A 12,856-nucleotide genomic window follows, 5' to 3' on the forward strand; every position below is an offset into this window, starting at 1 on the left:
CTTCATCAAAGCCACATATGGGGATAACCTCATTGTTCGACTCATGACCATCTAGCAATTGGAGGATAAGATCATGATTACATCTCTAAGGTCCTAAGTCTTTATAAGTAGAGAATAACTACAAAGAGACCCACCATTAAGGCAATGAAGCCATCATTAGGGGCATTCACGATGAAAGAATCTATGAGACCTTGGTTGGGAACTCCAAACTTGACTGTTCCAACATCAACAATATTCTAGATGAGGCTATCCATATGGATGATCTCCACCACGAAAACTTGTTCAAATAAGTTGTAAGGGATGGCCCTAGTGTGGTACTTATCTAGCTATTTTGCAACTAAGGGGATTTTGGCCTAGTCTCTAGTGCTTTTGAGTGTTTCCCATTCTAGTTAGGATGGTTTGTGTAATGTGGATCCCCACTTTCATAATCTCCAAGCAGTCAAATATGCATCATTGGAAGAGATCAACGAGAGAATCCTATGTTGAGCCCATTTCTCCTACATTCAATAGAATTCTTTGAATGCTTTCCATCTCAGCTTGCATATCACAAGTTGGTGCCTAGTTTCCTTGTTAAGGTCAGGTAGTCAGTTGAGAGTGTTTACCCCCTAGCCTTGCAACTCTTGAATTTTCCTCTCCATAGCCTTAGGATTCATTATGGAGGCATCAAAATCCATAGGTTGTTGGAAGTTTTTGATTGAAGCCTATAAATCATCCGAGGCATCTCCTAACCCCTTAGCTCCCTTCATTTAATTGCTTTATGTCATCCCCATAGTTTCTTTTACTTCTAGGTGGACCAACTAGATGATTTGATCAATTAGGTCATGGATAAGGGTATTTCCAAAATCTATGGGTCTAATAGGATTGGGATCTCAACTTGATGTCGGCATTGGAAAGTCTTGTCCACTACGTAAGTGCATGTGCTATGTCACAGAGATTTTAAGTCCTAGTAGGCATTTCTCTATTTCTTACTATAATTTTGATTTTAAGTCCCTTCATATAATGTGTCTGCTCCTCAAATCGCGGGACACATCTTAGCAGTCCATCGAGAGATATATCTAGAAGACGTCGCCCAGCACTCCCAAGGAATGACACGGGGTTTGCCAACTAGGGTCTCTCAAGTCTGGCCCGCAACGGAACTTATCTGGCTGTTCCAACTAGGATCAACCTGAAGTCCGGGTTCCTAGTCAACATTGTCTAAGGTCATAGATCAACTTTTTCCTAACATTTCTCGTTAACATTTCCTTTGAGGAAAGCTAATGGCTAACCGAGACTACCCTTCCGTAGGATAGACCCATTGGTCACATTCACCACGCTTCCCTCGAGGGTTGTTTTAGTTATCTAATTACCTACCACATTATGTTTGACACATAAAAGTAGCTTCCTTAATTAACTTGTTTGTCACAGGTTCCTTTACATAATTTAGGGCACAGACACGAAGACAAGATCAAACAAGATCAATCACTTCCTTAACTTATCTTCAGATTAATGTTTGTCTCCCACCCATATAGGAGAATTAAGTGTTCCTTTCTACCTCCGCAGAAAAATCCTTCCGTCTCCCGGCAACAAAACCGAAGGTTTATCCTACCAAGATTCCGCCTTGTAACTAGTATCAAGGCCTCGAGTCACGTAGAACACTTGTGTAGGGCCCGGAGGCATTGGGATTTACGGCCAGAGCCCCCATTGGCACCCAAGCATCCTCCTACGCCAAGTAATTTCCACGGAGAGACCTCTCACAACAGGTTCGGTCCACATTTTTGGCGCGGATTCACAACCCCCTTGGTTAGGGTTTGGCGGTTCGTGGAGGGTAGCTAGTGCCATCCTTCCTTAATTATCCCTTTAGGAAATCAACCACAGCTGAAGCAACCAGCTTAAAAACAATTACTAGGGAAGGTATCCCTTTTGTTTCCATGGCAATCAATCATCTCAGACCCGGCCATACAATCATCAATCACACCCCACTTGGGTTAACATCCAAAACCACATTAACAAACAGGTGAATGCACAACCTCTTGCTTCAAGGCATCGCAATCCCATTGCATACACAACCAGAATTTAACTTGGACGTATCAAAACGCTTCTACAACCTCTTCAAACAACCAAGCAAAACTTGGGTCAACAATCCATCTTTAACAAGATCAACCTTCCTTAGAAACCATTTCAACAGTTCCAAGCAACATGCTTAGCATAAATCAACAGTGTAGACGCATGTATAGACGCGGAAATAGACACACTAACAGATGCACACAGAGACATAGATATAGATGCGAAAATAGACGCACTGATACAGATGCACACAGAGACACAGATATAGACACAGCATGTAATATGTTTTATCTGCACAGGGTAATATGATTTTTGCTTGTGTAGATTTGGAATCCTGGATCTTCCAGCACTGATCTTGAGTTGGAATACATGAACAACACCTTAGCGGAGTTTTCTAGAGGTGTTAGTAGCTTTTTTGGAGGTTTTCCAAACAAGGAGCAATTCATGGAGGAGATGACCAATTATCTTGGTCACCCTCCCACTGCAGAGAAGGATTTTAGTGTCATATTTGGGACACCTATCACATCTTTGCCTAGCACTACCGCACAAACACCAAACCTTGGCACACCAAACCTTGGTACACCTCTACTAACAGGTACTCCATGCACTATGCATACACACAGATCAGCTGATGCACAGGGATCAGCTGAAGTACATGGATCGGCCGAAGCACGTGCATCGAGTGAGGTAGAGGGTAGTGCCCATTGAGGGAGGAGGGAGAGTCGTGCGAGAGGATGAGGAGGTCGAGGGCTTTGTGGGGGTTGACTAGGAGGTGGCTCTCGATCACCCTCACCGGGAAATGAGACGTGTGAGCCTCCACAAATGTACTACTCTGCCATCACTGATGTTGGTGGTATCTTGCATAACCATGAGGGGAGGGAAGTGATAGCCTACTTGAGGAGTGTCATGCATGCCACATACAAAGATTGCATGATTCCCTTCAAGCACCAAAAAAATGGTTTGTGGCAAGAGGTGCTGCGGGCAGTACATAGAAGGTACCCTAATCCTGAGAATTCACGATTCTCAGATGATTGGGGACGGTCAAAGGTGAGAGATGCGCTTCATAACAAGAGGTCTCACCTTATGACGCGCGCCAAGAAGTCACTGCGGAGACAAGAGCAGGGGCGCCCTGGATATGGCCAACCACCCAATTGCCACCGAAGGGAGTGGAAAGAGACTAAGAAGAGAGCAGCAGAGAAAATGACAAGTTGCCAGCATGCAGAGGCACGACGTATCCAGATGGCAACCATGGGATCGTCGCATTATGGATCGGGTGGCAGGGAGTCATAGGAGACTGAGTTTATAAGTATTTTTTATTTCTTTTTTTAAATTAAATTTTGTAATTTGTTTCAATTCATTATGTAGTATGTTCTAATACATTGTATGTTCAAATTGTTTTGTAGTATCATACCGTTGGTAGAATGCCTACGCCTAGAGAGGTAGGCTACCATCGAGGTCATAATCGGGCATCCACTTGACAGCATTTCTACGAGGAGGGACTCATCACGGAGGATCAATATAATCATGCCATGAGGATTCCACAACCAGAAGATGTATGTTTTATTTTTTACATGAAAAGTATAGGTAACTCTAATTTATTGTTTGTAATGGTATTTATATACCTTAATCCTTTGTGTAGGCGAACCCTGATGCAGTTGAGGATAGTGAAGGGAGGACTAGCAGTAGCGGTGGTGGTAGCGGCAGTGGCACAGGGACAGTGGTGGTGGTAAGGACGATGATGCCTCTTCTGAGGAGATGTAGAGGAGCCCCATGCATGCATGCCTCCCCTTGGCTTGTAGTTTTAATTTTTGATATGTATTAATTTCGGCTAGTGCTTGCGACCATGACCATGCTTGAGGTCATAAGCACTAGAACTCATCATGTAAAAACGTTTCATCTATATATATGAAATTTCGTATTCTATATACATTGTTTTATTTTCAGTACAAAAGTCTTCGAAATAATCTTTCTCTGTTTTCCCTAAGCATACAGTTTGATGTTGATGGGGGGGGGGGGGGGGGGGGGGGGGGAGGGAACCAGAGAGCATATGGCTTGCAAAGTTACATGCTCTCTGGTTTTTTTTTTCATACCTCTGTTTTACGCATCTATCAGCGCGTTTAAATTGCAGGAAAAACGCGCGTTTATTATCGTCAAAAACTTGCAGAGTACACGCTTTTTTAGATGCGCAGTTACACACGTGTATAGACGCATAATATGAATATATCCACTTTTTTATAAATATGATTATATATTTATAGAGCGCATCAATAGGTGCGTCTATATGCGCGTGTAGGTTTGACTGTAAGCGCCCTTTTAGACGCGAAATTTTAGACGCCGTAGTAGACGCAGTAATAAGCGCGCCTGACTTTTTTAAAATAGTTCAAATATTGTGTCTACAGGCGCGTCTATGGAGCCTTTTTGTTGTAGTGTTGTGCTAAGTCAACCGGTATTAGTAATTAGTAGGTCATTAAACATGTACCATGACCAATAGGGTATGGTATTGGTCGTTCCTTAACATGATCCATTGAAGTATACTAGTTGCAGCACTCAAGCTGGCCTCACTATTGTGACTATAGAGATGAAAATGCCAATAATAATGACATCTAGATTGGATTCAAAGATCAATGGTGTGGATCATCATCTATTTTTCAATTTAGGACAAGATTTACTATAATGTATCCTAAGGTCACCTATCTAGCAAGTTTTTTCTCGTATAGGAAAGACACATCTATATAGCGAATGAGTTTGTATGTATCATGATATTACTTATGTAGCAAATTTTTCTCCATATAGAAAAGAAATTTTAAAAAAGTGTATATAAAAAAAATCTCTATAGGAAAGCTATATCTATATAGTGAACCACTCTCTATGTGTCACAATATTCCCTATCTAATAAATTTCTCTCCATATAGGAAATAATCTCTATACAGTGAAATAGCTATCTACTATTAACTTGCTAAATATAGGAAAAGTTCTCAATATAGTGAAAATTTTCCTATGTAAGCTATATAGGAAGAGTTCACATTTCCCTAGTTTGAAAAATGCTTGGGAGTGTATATTTTTGTATAGGGAGTTAGGTAGGAAATCTCTTTGTTTTCCTACATAGACATTTGTTCCTTGTGAGATGCTCTATGCCATAATAGAAGTATGAAACTACTTGTGAGATGCTCTATACAATAGAAGTAAGGAATTACAACAAAGGAGTAGCTCAATAGATAGAGCAAGAAAGATTTGGGAGATCATGTTGACCAAGGCATGAAATTTTCATGGCATTCTTAAGGGTTTGTGGAGCTTGAAGTTACCCTTGAAAGATAGACTTCTTGCTTCGAGGGTCATCAAAGAGGGCCTTTCTAGCAATAGACAAGATAGAGAAAAGAGATGTGACCAATGGTAAGTGTAGTTGTGGTGATTGGAATGGAAGTATTGATTTGAAAGCCTTACTTGAAGAAATGCTTCCTCACTTAGGACTAAGAGATCTTGATTACTCCAACATGTTACTATGTATGTTTTGAGAGTGTATGTGAAGAGGCAGACTGAAATTCATAATCGTCAAGAAGAGTTCTTCTCCTAGAACAGATTTGGGAAGCAAGAAACAGGCTGGTTTTCCAAGGCACAAAAGTCAAGAGGTTAGGTGTAGTAAAATAATTAGTCTAAGGGTTCGTAGTATTGGTGGGTTCTTAGTATTGTAGAAAGAGAGGATTTGGCCAGGGACTAAACTCCCTTTCGAGTCGGCTATTATCCAATGGATGTGAGGAAACATTTTTTGGCTATTAATATAAATCATTTCGCGTCTGGGTTGATGAAAATTTATTATTGTAGCAATTATCTCCATAGTAGAAAAAAAAATGTTTGGCTGGCAGTCCTTGGACTTGGAGCCAAAGCACACGTTAAACTGCGCAGTTGTCTGCAAATTCCCAATTGCTCTTCCCCTCTCGCCATCGTAACGGAGCATGCAAATACACGGTTACGATTGTGATGGTACGTATACTGGCAAACACTGCCCTGTGCGAGCGCCCTCCATAACCTAACACAATGATTGTTCTGCGAGAAGATCAACTCTAGTACTTAAAAAGATGAAGGAAATCACACAGAAACCCGTCGACGAATCTTTCGCCCAGAATGAAATGGTGCGCCATTGAATATCCAGTTAAGAACTCCATCACAAAGGGAGTGGAGTGACGAGCTTGATGTGTTTCATTCATAATATACGTCTCACAGATCAAATGCAGCGAGGCAAAGAAGCAGAAGGAGCAAGATGGACATGGCGGAGCGAAAGTTGCAGGTAGAGGCAGACGAATGATGACCATGATCATCATGGCACTTGTGCGGGTTTTTCTTCTTCTTCTTCTTCTTCTTCTTCTTCCTGCATTTGATACACTTTTTGGTGACACAGGAGGAATACCTGATGCTCTCGTCCAGCTGCCCCATGGATGGAATTGATTTATCCTCTCGATCTAGATTTTGCAGCTGCTCTAGCTGCTGATTATGCAGCTGCACTAATAATGCGCGCCCTGGCTTGTTGCCGCCGCTTAACAATCCAGTGGGATTCGTCGTCTGATCTGCATCTACAACATTTTAAAAGAGCAGCAAGAAGAAGACTAGTGAATATTATAACGAGCAAGTCGTCCATATTATTGATCAGCTCTTCTGCATAATAGAAGAGTCAGACTCTGACCTTGTGTGATGATCTCATGTCCTGCGCCATTAGCAACAGCAACCGCAGCCACCGCCATGGCCGTGATTATCATCCAGCACACGAACACCTCACAAGATCTCATGGCAGAGAGAGAGAGAGATGCGATCGCCGATGATTATGCCAATCTGAACCGATTATTATGAGTGTAGGCTTTAGCCTTTCACGCGGTACATCTTGCTACGTCTTTTACGCTGCGAGGGAAAACATGCGAGGGAAAACATGCTCTCGTGAATGATAAAACCCCAAAAGCACGCAAATCTCACGTCCTGATGTACCCAAAGGCCTTCAAAGGGTATACGTACAAATTTACTGTTGTCGAACTCATAAGTTTTAAATCTAGATCGTATCGAGTAATCCTAACTCAATTGAGGGACAATTTTGGAAAAAAGATGTGATTTTTAAATCACTTAATATTATGAGTCAAACAATTGAGCCATGTGAATTTTTTGATATTTTGAAATTTGTAAAACCCTAAAGCAATGCATCCTTGAGTGTCTCTCTATTAGCCCCTCAATCTCATTCTTTTATGAACTCTTCGTTTATAACTAAAACTACAATATCAAAATATCCCAATATTTTTTCTTTGAGCTCTATATGATATCAATAGTTTGACTGTTTAAAAATATTTATGAAACTCATATGGAAAAAAAAGTCACTACAAGATATAGGCCTTATACAGACGTTAAAAGTGACGAAAATGTAAATAACAAAATTTGCCCCCGTCGTCGCAAAAAGCATTGTTATTGGCGACGCAATAGAACAGTCGGTATCAGCGTCGGTATTGGCATCAGTATCAGCGTCGCATATCAGCATCGGTATTGGCGTTGATATCAGCATCGCATATCAGCATTGGTATTGGCGTCAATACTGACGCTGATATTGACGGTCTGCGATGATAATAATGACGCGAGCAGTAAATTTACGACGCTAATAGCGACGGTAACATGAAAAAAAAGCTGCATTGTCACATATAGCACTGTATGCTTTATTTAGGCCATACAAAATAGTTTTTGCACTGTATACAATGCTCGTGCAAACAAAAACAAAGTATACTGAAATCATAACACTGATACATGAAATAAATACATGATCGCATAATGAAATCGATTTGTACAATCATGACAAGATATCACTAATACATAGAAAATGTCTACACAGATTAGGCGACAAGAAAAGAAATGTGTGTGAGCTCTAAGGATCCAAGGGCGACCAAGCTACACTATATATTTTGTACTGTACATTGAAACACTCAAATTAGATGTCGCATATAAAATATAGATACGACAAATCCTAAATACCTCATCACCTTGGACTACATTCCCTGGAGAATTCCCACTCCTGCATTGAGACCTCTACCCCTTTGCGAGACGCTGCGGTCAAAGCTCCATGTAACCATTGTGTTGACATGAACTGGGGCATCTTCTCCATGCCCTCAAGATATCCAATCGGTTGATGACACGTACTATGTTGGAATTCAGATCGCGCTTCCTCTCGATCTTGCCTAACGATCCGGTACTTGGTGAGCCACGTCTCCATAGAGGCATGGTGCAACATACAAAAGCGATTCACCTTCTCCTCCATTGTAGCATCCATTCTTTTTTCTACCCCATTTCCAAGCACTATATCTCCAGTCAGTCTATCATTGTCCTTCAGTAACCATAGCATTTTGTTGTCTGGATCCATTGGTAGCCATTATCAAATATGCACTAGTGCCTCAGACACCAAACAGCCTTCAGCCATGCTACCTTCTGGCTGAGCTCGTTTTCGCACAAAGCATTTCAGGGTTTTCATGAAGCGCTCCAAGAAGAATATCCATCACGTATGGACAGGTCAAACAATCTCCACTTCATCTAAAGATGCACAAGAAGGTGGACTTGTATCGTGAGCATACTGGTGGGTAGGTATTTCTCAAAGAGACAGACCATCTCCACTGCTCTCCACCTCATGGATTCTATAGAGGACGTCTTAATCTCCTTTTGTGAAATCCATTGCACCAAAGTCGACAACCTGTAAATTGCCCCACGTATTTCTGGAGTAAGACATCTTGCGATCGTGATTGGTAGTACAAACTGCCACAAATGAGAAAGCATTATGAATAATGGCTACACTCCAAATAGCAAAATGCGCATGCTAATTACAATCCATTCGTAGTACAAATCTGACATATCTTATGCCAATCATGGGATTTTAGCCCTAATAATTGGTCGTCTTTAGAAAATGCAGACCTGAGAGAACGCATCATACCCGTTAGAGTGTGGATAGACTTAACTACTTGCTTCACAATGCACTTTTCTTTAGTGGACAAAACCCAAGGAGCGCGAGGTAGCTGCACGTGACCATCAGCACGACTGCGGCCAAAGTGCCTCCATCTTACTTACCTCCTTCAAATCCATTCGTGTCCCTATAGTGTCTCTCTTTCCTGTGATGTGGTCCCATAGCAAGCTTCCCACATTCTTGAAAATATGCATGGGATCCAACAAGTGGTTGACATGTAAGTGGGTCCAATATGGCAACTTGTAGAAACTGAGAATCGTTGCATTCCATTTGGATGTGACTCCATATGGACCATTTTCAGCTCGTACCAACTTGCGGCGTTCATACATGTTGGAGGTCGTCCAAGAAAACCTTCCCTGAGTTCATGATCCTCTGGCAAGAAAGTGGCGTGTCCTTTGTATACCATCTCCTTCATGGTTCTTGACCTTCGGGAGTCTAACTGTGGCCCGCACAATGGACATACATGATAACCTGAGGTAACCAGACTTGTTGCAACATCACGACCCAGTGAATACAAGCTTGAACGAGATAAAATATAGATATCACCAACAAGAACGGAGGCCTATTTACCTGAGCACTCTCCGAATAACGGAAAGTCATGCATCGTCCACATGAGAATGACTCGAATATTAACAGACTGCCAACCATCGCCCTTGCTCATATCTTGCACGGTGACCCCCTCTTTCCACAAATCTTAAGCTCATTGACTAATGGACGAAGATACATGTCCATATTTTTTATTTTGTAGCGGCCGGGGACGAGTAAGCTAAGGATGAGATGTCCTTTCTTTGTAGAAAGCCATGGAGGGATATTGTAGTTGACAAGGACTATAGGCCACACACTGTAAGAAGTTGAGCGCAGACCGAATGGGTTCACGCCATGCATTGCAAGACCGATCCGAAGATTCCTTGGCTCTTGGGCAAAGCTTTGGAAGGTAGAGTCAATGTGGCTCCATGCGCGTGAATCCGCTGATATTCATTGAACTCCATCCGTGGACCTATTCTATGCATGCCACATTGTCAAGCTTGCCATACCGGACGTACGAAACATGTGGTTTATGTGGGTGATTAGCAAAAAGTGTCTGAGAACTTTTTGAGAGATAGTTTGCCCTTGCAAGTCCTATCGATACCTGTGAGAACCATACTTTAAACATGTCTCCATAGTCTTGTATTCTCCTCGAAACAATATGCAATCATTGATACATGCATGGATGTTGTTGTAGTCCATGCCAAGCTTTCGTAAAACATGTCATGCATCATCATGAGACTCAGTGTCAAGATTGTGGGAGAGAAGGAAGGAGTCTCACTTGTAGCTTTCTTGCTTGCACAATGGGGGAATACACACAAGGGTGGAGGCTGAAAACAGTTTTCCTCTTTTTAGTTGTGTAAGCCAAAAGAACTCTCATACAAGGAAATAGAAGAACCCTATATATGGGTCTCAAAACCAAAGACAACTAACTAAGGTGGCATACTAGCCACGAACTAGAGTAGATAAGGATAGCTATCATGTAGCTATTATTCATGGGCGGTGTACCAACCGCATCTGCAACTAACACGTTGGTGACATAAATGCACAACGGTCACCCTGGCATATCACGAGTGGAGCTCGATATCTCAACACTCCCCCTCGAGCTCAATCCCAATTCCTGCACACCAAGCAGGTCTCTGAACTTACGCAACTTCTCTGCGCCCAATGCCTTCGTAAATATGTCAGCTACCTGATCCTCTGTGCTGACATAAACTAGATCAATAAGACCTAGTAAAACCCTCTCCCGCACATAGTGATAATGCACCTCAATGTGCTTTGTTCTAGCATGATAGACTTGGTTATTTGCCAAGTGTATACTACTCATGTTGTCACAATAAATGACAACTGGCCCATCTGTAGGCTGATGCATATCATAAAGTAGCTTATGCAACCAAGCTACCTCACATGCAGCCATTGCTGCACCCTTGTACTCAGCCTCTGTGCTCGACAAGGCAACTGTAGGCTGTTTCTTGCTGCTCCAAGTGACTGCAGCACTCCCAAAAGAGAACACATATCCACTGGTAGATCGTCTATCAGAAATACTACCAGCCCAATCAGTATTAGTGTATCCATGCAGCTATATCTGAACCCCAGTCTCATAAAATAGTCCATACTGCAATGTGGACTTCACATACCTGAGTATGCATCGAGCCGCATCCAAATGCGATTTCCTTGGAGCCTACATAAACTGACTTACCAATCCAACAGCATAGCTCAAATCTGGCCTGGTAATAGTCATATAAATCAAGCTTCCTACTATACGTCTGTACATAGTAGGGTCTTCCAGAAGCTCACCTGCATCTGCGCTCAGCTTCACATTCTGCTCCAAAGGAACTGAAATAGGCTTACAGCTTGTCATCCCATATTTGGACAGCATGTCCAATCCATACTGCCTCTGCAAGAGCTGTATCCCACTTGGTGATCTAATCACCTCAATGCCCAAGAAATAACGTAGCTCTCCCAAATCCTTCATCTCAAACTTCTGCTTCAATAGCATTTTCACATGAAGGATATCTTCATCACTGTCACCTGTCATAATCAAATCATCAACATAAATGACAAGTAGCATAATACCTTTCTCTGTTTTTCTCACATAAAGTGAGAAATCTGCCTTGGAAATCTTAAAGACAATAGTGACAAGATACTGTCCTATCTTGTCAGACCATGCTCTAAGTGCTTGCTTCAAGCCATACAAAGCTTTCTTCAACCTGCAAACAAACTCAGGATGAACAGCATGCACATAACCTGGTGGCTGCTCCATATAGACCTCTTCTTGCAAATCACCATGCAAGAAGGCATTCTTTACATCCATCTGATGTAAAGACCATCCCTTTGATGTAGCCATAGCAATGACTGCTCTTACAGTTGCCATCCTTGCAACCGCACTGAATGTTTCTTCATAGTCAATGCCATATGTTTGTGCATACCCCTTGACTACTAATCTTGCCTTGTATCTGTTCACAGAACCATCTGCATTGTGCTTCACCTTATAAACCCACTTACAGCCAATTGCATTCTTACCTTTAGGCAAAGGTACCAATTCCCATGTAGCATTTGCTTCCAAGGCATCCATTTCTTCATCCATGGCTTTCTCCCATTTTTCGTTTCCCATGGCTTGCTAAAAAAAAGTGGGTTCTGGTTCCTGTATCACTTTGACCATATATGTATAGTGAATGGCTGTAAATCCATCATATTTTAGCCTATCCACAGGATACCTAGCTCTCGTAGACCTGCGCAAAGTAGGTTCACTCCTAGGTGCTCTCAAAACATCCCTGGTCTTCCTTACTCCAGGTGTAACAATAGAAGGAATACCCAACTCATCATCAATGCTCTGTTCTGAGCCACTGGATTCACCATCCACATAAGAGTGACCTGCATTCACATCAAACATGGGCTGATCAACCTTCTCTTTTCCTTTTCGTGATACCTGCATACCACTATCTGCATTGCTTTGAGAAGATTCTCTTGATCTCAATCTGCCTGTCCATGGTGAAGAATGTGAACCACTGCTAGAGGACGCTCCAGGTCCACTAATATTTTGTGACTGCTGCTGTGAATTCTGTGCAGCATTACCATTTTGTGCATCTACATCATCAATCACATTTACTGGTTTATACCAGCTACTCATCTCATAAAAAACAACATCTTTGCTCATTGTAAACTTACGAGTAGAAGGGTTATAGCATCTATACCCTTTTTGCTGCAGAGAGTAACCAATAAAGATGCACTTCTCAGCTTTTGGATCCAACTTGGATCTCAACTCATCTGGCACATGTACATAGGCAATGCAACCAAAAATTTTCAAATGAGAAATAT

At 41.9% G+C, this 12,856-nt stretch overlaps 1 protein-coding gene across 1 annotated transcript; it reads right to left on the minus strand.

Moving 5' to 3' along the window:
- Positions 1–6,214: 6,214 nt before the first annotated feature.
- LOC148021409 (uncharacterized) lies at positions 6,215–6,908 on the minus strand. Its single transcript, XM_087698153.1, has 2 exons — positions 6,719–6,908; positions 6,215–6,608 (listed from the first exon to the last, which is right to left on the minus strand). Exons 1-2 carry the CDS (start codon positions 6,819–6,821, stop codon positions 6,256–6,258), a joined length of 456 nt encoding a protein of 151 aa, XP_087554279.1. The 5' UTR covers positions 6,822–6,908; the 3' UTR covers positions 6,215–6,255.
- Positions 6,909–12,856: the final 5,948 nt, after the last annotated feature.

Source organism: Lygodium microphyllum, chromosome 18, assembly GCF_053477565.2.
Source record: "Lygodium microphyllum isolate KBCC chromosome 18, Lygodium_microphyllum_v1.1.10, whole genome shotgun sequence".
Classification (NCBI taxonomy): Eukaryota; Viridiplantae; Streptophyta; class Polypodiopsida; order Schizaeales; family Lygodiaceae; genus Lygodium; species Lygodium microphyllum.

Bases quoted from the DNA above. Each gene is read 5' to 3' on its own strand.
- LOC148021409 (XM_087698153.1), bottom strand. From the start codon at position 6,821: ATGAGATCTTGTGAGGTGTTCGTGTGCTGGATGATAATCACGGCCATG. The intron at 6,609-6,718 runs GTCAGAGTCTGA...AAAATGTTGTAG, and splicing joins ACATGAGATCATCACACAAG to ATGCAGATCAGACGACGAAT.